The sequence below is a fragment of the Gastrolobium bilobum genome, unplaced genomic scaffold (assembly GCF_033153095.1).
Source record: "Gastrolobium bilobum isolate Gb01-03AN ecotype WA unplaced genomic scaffold, APGP_CSIRO_Gbil_v1 utg8265, whole genome shotgun sequence".
NCBI classification, from domain to species: Eukaryota; Viridiplantae; Streptophyta; class Magnoliopsida; order Fabales; family Fabaceae; genus Gastrolobium; species Gastrolobium bilobum.
In genome coordinates this window covers 432537-449160 of record NW_026899064.1, presented here as the reverse complement: position 1 = coordinate 449160, position 16624 = coordinate 432537, and the positions used below count along the sequence as shown (strand labels likewise).

Here is a 16624-nt window from a genome sequence, read left to right as displayed (position 1 = left end):
ACAATGGAGTGATGTGTTGAATTTGTTTCAAGAATGATAGTAATGTGGCCTATATGCTTGGATATATGCTGTAAATTGTGTGAAGACAATTCAATAGAGAATATTATTCGAGGGTTAGATTGTCTTCTGAAACCATCCACCTGTATGTTCCATAATTTTTCTTTCGCTACATTTCCTTTTTCTTAGAATGTTTGGATGAATAAAAAAACTTCATTGCAGGAGATTTAAGATATTTATCTTATTGATGTACAGAGGGCTTTTTTGCATTATCTTTTTTTTATATATATATTACAGCATTTCTTATCCTTAAAATTTTTCTTTGTACATCTAAATAAGATGTTATCTTGAGGAATTGAATGTAGGAAGTCCTCTACCCATTATACACGTTCATTTAAAATGATGCTTCAAATCTTCTGTAGAAACTTCTTCCTTGAAAGTCTTAATGTGCCTTTCCAGTGCAGTACACGGTATGCCATAATAGGCAGCATGGGACAATGATTCTTTTTCTTCTTCTCCCAAAGCGTCTCCAACCTTTATTGTGGTTGACAACATCCCTGAAACACCAGAGAGAAAGTATTACATCCTGCTACTTGTCTGTGTATAAGTAGGTGGTTAACTCACTTTTTTTGCACAAACCATCTAGGAAGCACAAATACAACACGAGACACAGATATAATACAACATGGACATGGGGATATGGTAAATTTTAAAAATTATTGGACACGACACAACCATAGTACAACATATAAAATTAACATAAATACACAAGTCTTAAATAAAAAGAGAGAATCAATGTTTTGAAAGTTAGCATGAGTCATTGTAAACATAATAAAATGCTATAATTTATCTAATTATTATGGTGTTTCCATCTGTATTGTTGTAAAAGTTCAAAAAAAAAAAAAAATATACATATATATATATATAGAATATAACAATGAGTGTCTGAAGTGTCTGTGCGGGAAGTGTTCTGACACGTATACATGTCCAACACAGTTATGGCTATTATTTTGAAATGTCGATGCTTCCTTTCAAAACCCACCGGTCGTCAAGAAGATTGGCGAGGTTTGCTAGTTAATCTGTCTTTCTCTTTATATTTGGTTTTTAAGTGTTTATTGTTTCTTTTATGAGGATATCTTATCCTTGACTTATGTTGTTCTCTACTTTCTTTCTCTTAGTGTATTTCTTGTATCAAAGAAAAGTGCTAATGGGGACAACTTTTTAGCTAGGATCATGCATGTTAAACGTTTCTAGATATCTTGAACTAAGCTTGTGGGTTTGTTCTGTGAAGTGTGAATTAAGTATCTCTTAAATATATATTTGTAGATTCGTATGGATACTCCTTCTGGAATCAAGGACTCAATTCCTGCTTGGATCAAGTTCTCTGTACAGGCTCCTGGTGAAATTCCATACAATGGAATATACTATGATCCACCAGAAGAGGTAAGATTCTACATTTCTTCCATATGTAGGTTACTCTTAGAAAAAGAGATGAAAAATCTAAATATCTCTTTCCCTTTACATTTGTTATGGGATAACTTGAATGGAAAAATACAGAATTTTTATTTCTGAATGAATTAAACTGCACATAAGTTCATTATAATGTATAGACCTAGCCAAATATTGACTTGCCTAAAATAATGACCATTCTAGGTTAACAAAATATTTTTAAATAATTGCAATAATTTTATAGATAATATTATGGGGTTAAGGATGCGGGACTAATGTGAGACTATTACAACACTTTAAGAATGGATCTATTATTCCCAACTTGCGAGTAAGATCCTCAAACCTCTCCGTAGGAAGACATTTAGTTAACAAATCTGCTAGCTGGACCCCTGAAGAAACATATGTTGTTGTGAATTAGTCCCCTATCTATCTTCTCTTTTTTGAAATATTAATCTATCTCAATGTGTTTGGTTCTATCATGCTCAACCGGATTATAAGCATTGCTAATGGCTGATTTGTTGTCACAATCAACTTCATACGAGTTTCATACTTTATCTCAAGATCCTCCAATATAATCTCAATCCATAATATCTCACAAACTCCTTTTGCCATAGCTCAAAACTCAGCCTCTGGACTTGAACAGGCCAAAAAAAATTATTTCTTACTTCTCCATGTAACTAAATTTCCAGCCAAGAACATATAGTAATTAGAGGTTGACCTCCTATGAATAACCGATCCTGCACACTCACCATCTATATATGCTTCCATTCATAGATTTCTACCCCGTTTGAATAATAATCCTTTACCAGGTGTAGCTTTTAAATACTATAGGATTTTGTCTAATACTTGTAGGTCTCTCTCTCTCTCTAGTCATGCATGAATTGGCTAACCACACTAACAACGAATGCTAGATAATACTGCAATATTTAATTGTGTTTTGCAACTGGCAGAATACAGAATAGTATGGAAGTAGCTCTGTTAAAATATAAGTATAAAGGGCAAAGGACAAATTCTAGCGCACAAGGCTCCCCTACTAGTGAGGGTAGGAGTAAGGGTCAATTATATACAGTCTTACCCTTGCATTTTTGCAAATAGGTTGTTTTCCGGACTCGAACCTATGACCTTTCGGTCACAAGCAGCAACCTTACCGTTGCTCCAAGACTCGCTCTCGAAAAAATATTAGTATATCAAATGAAAATAATTATTTATTGGTGACAGTAATTTCCAGTTATCTATTTAAACTTTAGGTACAATTCAATATAGCATGCGATATTACTTAATCATTGACTTCATATATTTGATTTTCTGTCATGTACTACTGTGTTAAATGGTATTATTTTTCTCTTTTTACAGGAAAAATATGTCTTCAAACATCCACAGCCAAAGAGACCAAAATCACTTAGAATATATGAGTCACACGTCGGAATGAGTAGTCCGGTGAGCATTTTTTACTTTCTCTATTGTGATATTGGTCAGTAATCATTTTGCTGGTTGCCTTACTATGAAGTTAATGATCTATTACATGGAAAGTTTGATAATCAAGGACTAAACATTTTCGTAGTATATTATGATGGAAACCTCTTATAGAAACCGGGAATAAAACCCTAAAATCAAGGAAATTGAGACGAAAATAACAGACACGGAAGAAAAAAGATAGATAATGTAGGTTCTTTGAGTGACCTGTTTCATCCCAGCCCATATCCACCTCAATCCTTGCTTGCCTCCCTCCTTCTCCCTTCACTTTTATTCTTACCTTTCCCACCTAATCTCCTAACCAATTCTCTCTTTTCCTTGTGACCCTTCTTCCATGTAGGCGGGTGGTTAGAGTTGGAGCCTCCTTGTCAATTCCTAGTTTCCTCATTAACTCTGTGAGTGAGTTGTTGATTACTAAGAGCCCCCTTGTTGATTGCTATGCCTGTATCGGCTTCTTTTTTATTGTGCATCCTACTAATGGGTGAGTATCTATCATATTATATTTCTAAAATCTGAGAGATTTTGATTACTCTCTTAGAAGCCACTGCAGTTAATTGATAGAATCATAGATGCAAACATGGTTTAGGTTGGGCCCAGGAGGGCCTTACAAGTTTACACTGGTAGGCCTTAGACTAATAGCAATTAGAAGGGAAACAACATCCTTATCTGCATCCCTAATACTCTCCATCAAGTTGAAGTATGGGGGGCAACAAATGCCTAACTTACGAACAAGAAAATCAAATTGTTTCTTGTCAAATGCTTTAATAAAAAAATGGATCCATTGACGAATCCTAATTTATTCTTCGCCCTCAGCATGTATTGTCCAATTAATAGGCATAGAAAGGGAAACAATGATTTGTGAATTTAAGATTTTGTTGTCATTGTCATCCTTAGCCATGGTGACAATTGAGAAAAATGCTCACAAAGTGAATGAGGAAAACAATTGTGAAACAAAGCTAACAAATTAAAGAAAAGGCAGCACTTCACACTAGGACGACGAAAGAGGCGGTCACTGATAGTGTACATCTGAAAAATTCGACGGGGCCAAACTGCAATTAACAAATTTATACCCTCAGGATTTTTTCTTTTTTTTTTGGGGGGGGGGGGGGGGGGTGTGAAAATAAATTTAAGGTTGCTCTTGGTTTATGACTATGTCTCAAACGGAACCTTATCATATCACCTCCATGGCAAGAAGCTTAAACGGAACCTCGATATTTCTCTGCAAACAGCGTTGGCAATGGAGTACCTTCACTTCTCGATGATAGTTCACAGAGACATAACCTCATTAAAAAAAAACTCTTCAAATTTTAGGGGGGCGGCCACTGCCCCTGAATGTGATGTAAATCAAATGAGGAAATATTTTGGGCATGTTGGATTGCTGGCTGGGCATGACGGTGTTCTGATGATAGTTGATAGTGGCTAACAATGAACGTGACCTGAGATGCGGCAGAAGACAATAGACTGCTGAGAGAAGGTTAACTGAAAAATAATTGATGTAGAGTTCTGGATTTTAGGGAACTTGGCCGTGGAAAAGTGACAGGATAGGTCACGAAGGATGGTATCGCTCTAATCCCATATTGAAAGTATAGGGATTTAGGCATAGATGGAGAAAAAGGGAAGATTGAATAATATTGTATATTCATTTGATATGAAGTGGTGTAATGTGATACGAAAGACAAAGTACTAATCCTTATTTATATTAAAGGTTTAGTAGGGAGAACTTTGCCTCCGATCCTGCCTGGCTTTTATTCATATTAGTCAACGCCTGTTGTGCGAATGGGTACCTAATGGTTAAAAAAAGAAAATGGAGACTCCTAAAATAAGGAAACAAATCATGAAATATAAGGAAATAGGAAAACTAATCGTAAGGGATCCTCTAAGATACTCTAACTATATTATGATATAATCAAATTATCATATGATATCTTCAAGATATTCTAGTTATTCTAACAAAGAGAGGGAGAAAAAGATGATCTGATACAAATAGGACAGTGTAACAAAGGGAAGGAGACGTTTTTAGTTTTCGCAGCTTATACCTTGGGGCCATAGGAAGTTTCCTTTGCTGGGAGCATTGCTCTTACGGCTCTGTATTTTCCTCTAACTATCAGCATTAATACAATCTCCCTTGTTAGATATGAACTGATTCCCATCAATAATGGTTATCTTTGCTTGGGTAGCTTTAGAGGTTGCACTACCAAGCAGACAAATATACTTGGGAATGTGTGACTAGGCTGACCTAATAACATTCAGAGGATTCCGTTTTGATTTGGTGTTCTCAAAGAAATCATTAATCTATCTAGAAATGTCAAACTGCAAAGGGATACTTGTTCTGATATTATTTCTTTGATCTTTGCCATAAAATGAAGTTAGCTTACCGTTCACAAAAGCAATGCTAGTAGAGCTGATTACTCACTTGTTCAATAAATGCTAAGTGAAAGGCATTAGTTGTTACATGCAACAAGGCTTCAGATTTTGTAAAAGAAAACAATTATTGAATGATTTCTTTGCAATGAGGACAATTAGAATGTATGAATGTATTGTATTCAATTGTGTATAGAACTGTACAAAAGACCTCTATTTAAAGAGGTTAAATGACCTAATGGGCCAAGCCCAAATAACCTGGTAGAATAACAGAATAATAAATAATAGAATGCTATTATATTATTTCTAACACTCCCCCTCAAGCTAGTGCGTATATATCATAAGCTCCCAGCTTGTTACATATATGATCTATTCGGGGACCTCTCAGAGATGTAGTTCCTTAAGCAATTGTTTTAGCCAGATGAGCTCACATGTTGCATTTCCCATTGCCCGATATTCTGCCTCTGCACTTGACCTTGCGACCACAGTTTGCTTCTTACTTTTCCATGAGATCAAGTTTCCTCCAAGGAGAACACAATATCCCGAGGTAGATCGTCTGTCTGAAGGAGAACCTGCCCAGTCAGCATCTGAATAGCTAGATACCTTTGCATTCCCTTTATTTGTGTATAATAAACTTTTTCCTGGTGCTCTTTTGATATATCGAAGAATCCTGATAACTGCATCCCAATGGGAGTCACAAGGAGAGTCAAGGAATTGACTTGCCACACTAACTGCAAAAGAGATGTCTGGTCTTGTCACAGAAAGATAATTCAACTTTCCAACTAATGGACGATAACGACCAGGGTCTGCCAATGGCTCCCCCTGTCCGGGTAACAGCTTAACATTAGGATCCATAGGTGTATCAATAGGTTTACATCCCAACATACCAGTCTCATCTAGGATATCCAGTGCATACTTCCTCTGAGAAATGGAGATGCCCTGCCTAGACTGTGCCACTTCGATCCCTAAGAAATATCGAAGTCTGCCAAGATCTTTGGTCTAAAACTGATTGAATAAGTACTTCTTTAACTGATCAATCCCAACTTGATCGCTGCCAGTAATAATGATGTCATCAACATAGACCAGGAGATAGATGCACTGGCCATAAGAGCTATGCCTATAGAAGACAGAATGATCGACTTTACTTCTGGTTAAGCCAAAGGATTGAACAGCAAAACTAAAGCGACTAAACCAAGCCCGAGGGGACTGCTTCAGGCCATATAAAGATTTACAAAGCTTACATACCATTCCAGAATTCTCCCACTGAGCAACAAAACCTGGTGGTTGCTCCATATATACTTCCTCTTGCAAGTCACCATGTAAGAATGCATTTTTGATATCAAGCTGCAGAAGAGGCCATTGATGAATGGCAGCAAGTGCAAGAAATAAGCGAACAGATGCCATCTTGGCAACAGGAGAAAAAATATCCTCATAGTCAAGACCAAATATCTGAGTGTATCCCTTGGCCACCAAACGAGCTTTGAGGCGATCAACAGTGCCATCAGGACCAACTTTGACCGTGAATACCCATCGACAACCGACAACTGACTTTTCAGGAGTAGCATGAACAAGATCTCATGTGCCATTGGAGTGAAGTGCTTGCATTTCATCAATCATTGCTTGACGCCAACTCGGATGAGAGAGTGCTTCACCTGTGGTTTTAGGAATAGAAATAGACGAAATACTATAAGCAAAAGTAAAATGTGGTGAAGAAAGTCTATCATAACTCAAGAAACTATAAAGAGGATGAGGGTTACGAGTGAATTGAATACCTTTGCGAAGGGCAATGGGAGTAATTTCTGATGGAGGATCCGGAGGGGAAGAGTCGACAGCAGCAGGCAGTGAGTCAGTAAGGGTCAAATCCGCTGGAGGCACCGTCTGACGACGCTGATAGGTGAGAAAAGGACGGTCCTCAGGGATAGAGGCAAGGGGCTGCTCCTCCGAGATAAAGTCTCCTGCAACTGGTAAAGACAAATCAAGACAAGAAACAGGAAGAACTTGATCAACTTGTGTTATCTGAGATGAGATAGAATGAAAAGGTTGTTGATCAAGAAAAGTGACATCAGCCGAGACAATATAATGCTTGAGATTCTCCTTGTGACTCCTATTGGGATGCAGTTATCAGGATTCTTCGATATATCAAAAGAGCACCAGGAAAAGGTTTATTATACACAAATAAAGGGAATGCAAAGGTATTTAGCTATTCAGATGTTGACTGGGCAGGTTCTCAGAATAAGAAAGTGAAGTGAAGAGATCTTTATCACCACAAAGATGATGAGTAGCACCTAAGTCTATTATCCAGGGTCCAAGAAATGATTGATAAAAACAAGCAACATGATTACCAGTGTCTTGAGTAGGATGCTGAGAAGAAACCTTCTTGAGAAGTGCCTCATAGTCGGCACTTGAAAGAGTTACTAATCCAGTAGAAGGTGATGTAGCATCAATTTGAGCAAAGTTGGCAATCAGTGGCTTCAAATGAGGGTATTTCTTATAGCAGCGTTCTTCAAAATGCCCAAGATTCTGGCAATAATTGCAACGATACCTCTGTCTGCGGCCACATCCGCGACCGCGTCCACTGTTCCAATTGGAATCACTGGCCCGAGAAAAGAATGGAGATGGGGTAGTACTGGAGATGATGCCAGTCGTGTTTTTGGACGTATTACTTGAGCCCTCCATCACAAAATAAAACAAAGGAGATGACCAGATTTGAAAATAGGAGAGGAAGGCGAGCTGTTCTGTCTCGGAATGGCCGAATTTTTATTTTTATTTTGCGTGAACAGTGCCTGTACTGACGATGAACAGTGAATCTGTACGGACGATGAATAGTGAATATGTACGGACGCTATGAACAGTGGAACCGTAAGGACTATACGAACGCGGTGAACAATAGTTTTTTTTTTTAAAGACGCGTGAACAGTGTAGAACCAAGCCGGAGGGACGCACGGCGTTAGAGGAAGGAGAGAACGCCTAAGCAGTGGGCTTAGGGTTTTAGCGGAAGCGAAAATTCTCAGAACAAAGAGCTCTGGTACCAAATTAGAATGTATGAATGTATTGTATTCAATTGTGTATAGAACTGTACAAAAGATCTCTATTTAAAGAGGTTAAATGACCTAATGGGCCAAGCCCAAATAACCTGCTAGAATAACAGAATAATAAATAATACAATGCTATTATATTATTTCTAACAAGGACATTGGTCTCATTCATACAATCAACATCAATCGAATTTAAGTAATAGAATATTTTGCATAATATTAGAGATTAAATCTACGAAGTTCAAAAAGTGCCTATTTAGAGTTTCAATTCTTTTTCTATTATTAACAGTGTTGTCAACCTTGTGGTGCAGGAGCCAAAAATCAACACATATACCAATTTTAGAGATGATGTACTACCTCGGATTAAAAGGCTTGGCTATAATGCTGTCCAGATTATGGCTATCCAAGAGCATTCTTATTATGCTAGCTTTGGGTAACTCTTCTTGAGTGCCTATCCAATGTTGTCATTAATTTGTATTCCCTCTCCCAAATTGCTAATAGTTCTAATGTGATTCAAAGAATAACAGGCAGATTTGTGTGCTACATTTCTTGTTCTCAGTGCGTTAGTGTTTTCCTCCTAAAATTGATGGCCTGATTGTAAAAATATTTTTCTGCATGATACAGGTATCATGTTACAAATTTCTTTGCACCTAGCAGCCGGTTTGGAACTCCTGATGAACTTAAGTCTCTAATAGACAGAGCCCATGAGCTAGGTCTGCTTGTTTTGATGGATATTGTACACAGGTAATGATAATACTTTATATGCTATTACTTTTCATTTTTTTGGCAGTATCTCTAGTTCTTATTTTTCAACCTTGTCTTCAATTATCATTACATGAATGATATTACATGCAAGGATTTATCGATGGTTTTTTAAGCTGCTCCTTAGACTTGATTACCAATATCTCATGAATGTAGCCATGCATCAAACAATACATTGGATGGGCTGAACATGTTTGATGGAACTGATGGTCATTACTTCCATCCTGGGTCACGGGGTTATCATTGGATGTGGGATTCTCGCCTTTTTAACTATGGAAGCTGGGAAGTAAGTGCTGTCTTCACAGAATTCATTGACATAGTTATCTTGATTCTTCTATACCTTCTGGTCAATAGTAAGTGACTTTAATTCTTAATTTAGGTTCTAAGGTATCTACTTTCAAATGCAAGATGGTGGCTGGATGAGTACAAATTTGATGGGTTTCGATTTGATGGTGTCACATCAATGATGTACACTCATCATGGACTGGCGGTACATTCTAATTGGTTTTTGTGATTGACCTTTAAATTCTTGATCTTGGTATTATAAGATAACTTGGCTGTGTTCATAGTTATCAAATGCGGATTGCGGCATGTCGCGGCCAACTCCGAAAAACGCTATAGCGTTATAGCGGGTTGCGGTTGCGGAAATAGCGAAATAGATATATGACAGAAATAATGACAAAAAGAAACATTTTTTAAAGGCAGAGATAGCAGAAGTGACAGAGAGAGACGCGGATAGGCTAAAAAACCCTTAAATTTTTTATGTTACACATTTAAATTTAGGACAAAATTGACATTTTGCCTTATGACAGTAATATGGCCGCAAATGCGATCGCAGTGGCCGCTATTGCGTTCCGATACGGCGCGACGCGGTTTCTTGCGGTGAGGCACCGCAACGCCCATACGGCACGGCTCGCGGCGCTATTGCGGCGCAATTAACTACTATGGCTGTGTTTGTACTTGGTCATCAAGGATCGTTGGATTGCCAAGTGAAGAATAAAGTTGTCAGAGAATAAGTCCTGTCAGGACTGTTAGTCTAACTTAGGATCAGAATCTGTTTGGTCTGAATTCCAAATAGTCTCCTAACCATTGTACTTGTATAACTAACCCTAACAGTTTCTAGCTGACTGATAGAAATTAAAGAAATTTAGAACCTGAGAACTATTTTATTTTCTCTCAATCATCATCTCTCGATGATGGGTACAAAGATATATGATAGACAACTTCACAACAGACTTAGTCATCATATCTTCAAAAGATAAGATCAAGTTCTAAAAACTAGGAAACAGAAATCCTAATCAACAAACTGATAAAACAAGCTTAACTAACTAAACAAACTTCAAACAGAGTGATAAAAAACTAACTTAAAACAAATCTAACTAATTGTCAGAATTCTAATTAACAAAAGAAACAGAAACACAAATAATGATCAACACAAATCTGATTTCATGGTTCACATATCATTATCATCAACAGAAATGCTAACAGAATCAGTTATACCTATTCCAGATTCTAGATTACATTCTGGATCTACAAATATTTAGTTCAATGTACCAGCAACATAGACAGCACAATTTCAGTTTAAGTTTTAGAACTTCACTTCTCTTTCTCTTTCTCTTTCTCTTTCTCTTGCACTCTCTCTCAGAGCTCTTCAACCTCTCTGTTCTTCACCCATGCTCAACTTCAATAAAAGGGGTGAAATTTTAAATACCATTATGTATTTTTCAGAACATTGCAGAGGTTTCCCTTTGAAGAAAAGGGTTCCATTTCAGTCAGAGATAGGATTCTTTCTCAACTGTTCACTTTCTTTTGTTCTTCCTTTTTTTTTTTTAAATATTGAATCTTGCTGCAGGTAGCTTTTACTGGAAATTACAGCGAGTATTTTGGTTTTGCTACTGATGTCGATGCTGTGGTTTACCTGATGCTGGTTAATGATGTCATTCATGGGCTCTTTCCCGAGTCTGTTGCAATTGGTGAAGATGTATGTTGTCCTTTCAAGAGTTTGAAATTGTGTTACTTCTGTTACACCTCATTCAACCTATGTTAGGCGTTGTCCTCTCTCAAATTTTATTGAGACTCCATGGTCAAGTGTATAGATGGTTCAATAAATGTAGTAAAAAACTAAAAGACAATGCAGTGTTGATGTTACAATTTTCTTTCCATTTCCAGGTCAGTGGAATGCCGACATTCTGCCTTCCTACACAAGATGGTGGGGTTGGCTTTGATTATCGTCTGCAGATGGCTATTGCAGACAAGTGGATTGAGCTTCTCAAGTAACCTTTTGTTTTTATTCTGGAGCACGAATGCAGCATATTATGTTTTCTTTTAAATAGTCCTGGTTGTAGATAGTTATACATAAAATATGAGACATTTGCATAAAGTAGACTTCCGTAAAGAACCATTTCAACCCAAAAGTTTAAGGTGTTATGTGAGGTTATATTAAACCACTTCCCAATAAAGCCCGACTAGCGAGGGCGAGGGTGGGGTGAGGGAAATTCTTGTACACAGTCTTACCCTTACATAATTACAAAGAGGCTGTTTCCCGGATCTAAACTCATGATCTTTTAGTCACAAAGGAACAGTTTTACCACTGCTCCAGGCTATATTAATGGTTATATATTTCTCTAACACGTCCCCCGACACGAGAGCCCATTCAGCTTGAAAGGTGGATGATGCATCAGGCTCAGCCTACCTTTGCTAAAAAATTCCATAGTATTTAATTATTATTTTTAATAAAATAGAGGCGATGAGAATTGAACTCATGACCACTTAGTCATATTGGCTTTGATACTGTAAAGAACCATTTCACCCAAAAGCTTAAGCTGTTAAGTGAAGGTCCATCAATGGTTTATATACTTCTTTAACACTTCCCCTCACATGAGAGCCCAATGGGCTTGAAGGGTGGACAATGCACAGGCCCACCTACCTGTGCTAAGAAATTCAACAAGAGAAAGTGGAGGCAGTGAGGATCGAACCTGGTCGAACCTGGGACACGAGCTCTGATACCATATAAAGAACCATTTCACCCAAAAGCTTAAACTGTTAAGTGAAGGTCCATCAATGGTTTATATACTTTTCTAACAGATACCATGTAAAGAACCAATTCAACCCAAAATCTTAAGTTGTTGGATGAGGCTACATTAATAATTTTATATTTCTCTAACAATTTATTATGAAAGTTTGACCCCATATATGTAATCCTGAAAGAGCCCCATAGTGCTGCAGTGTGATAAAAATAACAAAAGAATGATCCAAAAAAAATGTTATAAATGGGCTCATAGGTATTCAATCCCTTGTATATTATTGGATATGCTTTTAGGTTGAACCCAATGAGAATTGGTGATGCAGAATGGAGAATATTAGGATTTTATATTTAATTGGGATCTATCTAGGATTTTACATTTAATTAGGATTTATGTAGAATTTTATATTTGATTAGAATTAAGATTTATCTGAGATTTTTATTATCTTTGCATTATAAATACCCGTAAGTGCCGAATGTTATTCAGACCTTTTGGCATAATTAATAATATTGAGTATCTGAAACCCAAGTCAAAGGAGTAGTTTGCCCTAGAGGAGCACTCTGGCTTAATTGTTCTGTCTTTCTACATCAAATATAAAATCCTAGATAAATATTAATTAAACATAAAATCCTAGATAAATATTAATTAAACATAAAATCCTAATAAATGCATCTCTATTCCACATCAATAGGCCCAAAAAATAGTATCAATCTAATGTTCAATAGTATATAAGCAAATCAAATACGACATTTTTTTCTTCTCATCAGTTATTAGCATGCATATAGAATACGGTAGTCCTTTGGAAAGTGGGGCTCTGAGATGCCAGCTTCAAAGGGATGCTAAATTGTTATTATTCTTAACTCACCTAGCCTCCAAAATGTAAGCAGTCATCTATGTCTAAATGAAGAATAATTCTGTGTTTGGATATACTATATTGAAGTTAGTCCTTCACTTTTACTAAGCTTGTTAGAGTTAGCGAATTCTTGGCATCTAGATAGATGCAAGTGCAACATTTTCTGTCTCAACATTGTAAGTGTCAATGGAAGCCTACATCTAATTGTGTCCCTTTGGTTGCAAGTTGTTATTCAAATCACAAACCCTTTCAAAAAACCCTTCCTCTCATTTCACCTCCATAGGCCATTGTTCTTAATTCTGACTGTTTTTTTAGTAGTGTGAAAAGAAAATCATGTTAATTTCAGCCTTGTCCTTTTTGTGTAGGAAGAAAGATGAAGACTGGAGAATGGGTGATATAGTCCACACACTAACTAACAGAAGGTGGCTGGAAAAGTGTGTGTCTTATGCTGAAAGTCATGACCAAGCCTTGGTTGGTGATAAAACAATTGCATTTTGGTTGATGGACAAGGTATTTAGCTTTTGAGTATATTGTGTTTCTCAATTATGTTAAAAGAGCTTGTTTTGGATTTAGCTATCACTTTTATTTTCTTCGAAGAGATTGGGAGTTGAGTTTCATCCATTTGAAACTGCATGCTGCAATGAAGTTCTTATTTTCAGCACATACATAAGCAAAGAATTGCTTGACTATTATAAATCTTGTGGAAAATTCTCTCATGCATTTGCAATCAGCTTCTGTGATTATGAAGATGAGTGTTGCAGCTTAGAAGAATCTATTGAAATATAAGACTGAAATGTATTTTTTCATATATTGATTGACACCCCAAAGGGTTCTATTTATACATATTACAAGGTAGTTAAGGAGATGAAGTAATAAATAAAATACACAGTAACCGAAGAGGCAGCACACTATTCAAAGATACTAGTAGCTAGAAACAAGTAAAAGACTCTAGAATATTCTACACTCCCCCTCAAGTTGGGAGATATATATTGATCATTCCCAACTTGCTAATTAAATCCTCAAAGATGGGTTTATGTAATCCTTTGGTGAGAATGTCGGCTGTTTGCTCCTTGGTAGGTATATATGACAAACATACACTACCCTCCTCTAATTTTTCTTTAATAAAATGACGATTAACCTCCACATGTTTGGTTCTATCATGATGTACAGGATTTTGAGCAATACTGACTGCAGCCTGATTATCACAATAGAGTCTGACAGGTAGAGAATAAGATATCTTTAACTCTTCAAGGAGTCTTCTTAACCAGATTCTTTCACAAATGCCATGGGCTAGCGCCCGAAATTCTGCTTCTGCACTGCTTCTGGCAACAACAGTTTGTTTCTTACTTCTCCAGGTCACAAGATTTCCCCAGACATAAGTACAATATCCTGAAGTGGATCTTCGGTCCATTGCAGAGCCAGCCCAATCAGCATCTGTATAGATTTCTATCATCCTCTTGTGTCCCCTTTTAAAGAGCATTCCTCGACCAGGGGTGTTTTTGAGGTACTTGAGGATTCTATAAACCGCACTAAGGTGTTTTTCCTTAGGAGAATGCATGAATTGGCTAACCATGCCAACTGCAAATGCAATATCAGGCCGAGTGTGAGATAAGTAGATCAGCTTCCCTACCAACCTTTGGTACTGCTCCCTGTCAACATCTTTTCCATCTTCAATTCCCAATTTAATATTGGGTTCAACAGGAGTTTCTACTGGCTTGCACCCGAGCATACCTGTTTCTTGTAGCAGGTCTAGGATATATTTCTTCTGAGATAAGGAAATTCCGGCCTTGCTACGAGCAACTTCCATTCCAAGGAAATATTTGAGTGATCCAAGATCCTTCAGTTCAAACTGATTAGCTAAACCCCCCTTTAAAGATTTTATTTCCTCCCAGTCATCACCAGTGACAATTATGTCATCAACATAAACAATGAGGATAGCAATTTTGCCACTATCGGAGTGTTTAAAAAATAAAATGTGATCAGTCTGAGCTTGGACAAATCCTCTTTCTTTAACAAAACGAGTAAACTTTTCAAACCACTCTCTAGGGGATTGTTTAAGTCCATAAAGAGACTTCTTCAACTTGCATACTGAACCATCTCCCTCTTCAAAACCAGGTGGTGGATCCATGTAAACTTCCTCATGTAAGTCCCCATTTAAGAAGGCATTCTTTACGTCCAATTGATGCAAGGGTCAATCAAGGTTGGCAGCAAGTGATAGTAGGACTCGGATAGAGTTAAGTTTGGCAACGGGAGCAAACGTCTCCTGATAGTCTATCCCATAAGTCTGAGTAAATCCTTTGGCAACCAATCTGGCCTTATATTTGTTGATGTTGTTATCTGCATTAAATTTTATTGTGAACACCCATTTGCAACCTACAGTTTTCTTTCCTCTGGGAAGTGCCACGGATTCCCAAGTTCCATTTTTGTTAAGTGCATCCATTTCTTCAAAAACTGCATCCCTCCATTTAGGGTCATTAAGTGCCTCTTGGATATTTTTTGGTATTTTTGTACTGTCTAATATAGTGTTGAAAGCACGAAAACCTGGAGATAACTTTTCATATGAAATGTGATGAGAAATAGGATGAGCAGTGCAAGATCTAGTACCTTTTCGAAGGGCAATGGGCATATCTAGGTCAAATGTACCGGTGTTCTCAAGTGGATTGCTGGAACTAGGACTCGGGTCAGAACTCTGGCAGTCTAGAGGATCTTGAGGAGATTTACGCCTGCTGTAGAATTTTCCCCATTTACCGGGAGGATCTTCAGTCTCTGGTACAATTGTTGTCCTTTTCTCCTGTACATTAACTCCCCCTATCTCCATAGGTAAAGAAACAACACTTGTTTCCAAGGATAAAGGTAAGACAGTAGAATTATTTGGAATCCAAGACTTGTCTTCATTTACACCAATAGACTCCCCCTGAAGAGAAGTCGAAGGAAAAAATGATTGTGTTTCATAAAAGGTAACATCCATAGAAACAAAGACCTTTCGAAGAGAAGGTGAGTAGCATTTGTACCCTTTTTGATTAGGAGGATATCCTATGAAGACATATCTAACAGACTTAGGATCAAGTTTTGACCTTTGATGTGGAGGAATGTGAACAAAAGCCACACAGCCAAACAACTTTGGAGGAAAGGAAGAGAAAGCCCGAAAGGAGGGGAAAAAACGGGTAAGGCAAGATATGGGAGAATGAAAATTCAGGACACGAGAGGGCATCCGATTAATGAGATATGAGGCAGTCAATACAGCCTCCCCCCATAGGTATTTAGGGACATGCATCGTAAAAAAGAGGGCTCTAGCAACTTCAATGAGATGTCTATTTTTTCTTTCGGCCACCCCATTTTGTTGAGGGGTGTTAGGACAAGAACTTTGATGGATAATACCTTGCTTGGTTAGGTAATCCCCAAGAACTGAATTAAAATATTCAGTACCGTTGTCAGTTCGCAGGATTTGGATAGAGGTCTGGAATTGAGTTCGTACCATAGCATGAAAGTTTTTAAAAGTGGCTGCAGCTTCAGACTTATCCTTTAGAAGATATACCCAGCATACTCTAGAATGATCATCAATGAAAGTAATAAACCAACGAGTTCCAGATATATTTTTTTCACGAGCTGGCCCCCAAATATCACTATGGATCAATGTAAATGGAGACGAAACATTATAATCTCTGAGGGAA

The 16624-nt window shown here is 37.4% G+C and overlaps 1 protein-coding gene across 3 annotated transcripts in view; it reads left to right on the top strand.

Annotated features, from left to right (window-relative positions):
* The window catches only part of LOC133286784 (1,4-alpha-glucan-branching enzyme 1, chloroplastic/amyloplastic), a 50603-nt gene that overhangs the window by 28285 nt on the left and 5694 nt on the right, over positions 1-16624 (top strand). For all 3 annotated transcript variants that reach the window (XM_061484233.1, XM_061484232.1, XM_061484234.1), the window contains exons 8-16: positions 1324-1440; positions 2800-2883; positions 8627-8748; positions 8940-9059; positions 9234-9363; positions 9457-9567; positions 10930-11058; positions 11247-11350; positions 13319-13463. In XM_061484233.1, coding sequence (XP_061340217.1) covers positions 1324-1440; positions 2800-2883; positions 8627-8748; positions 8940-9059; positions 9234-9363; positions 9457-9567; positions 10930-11058; positions 11247-11350; positions 13319-13463 — 1062 coding nt within the window. The remainder of the gene's footprint in view (positions 1-1323; positions 1441-2799; positions 2884-8626; positions 8749-8939; positions 9060-9233; positions 9364-9456; positions 9568-10929; positions 11059-11246; positions 11351-13318; positions 13464-16624) is intronic.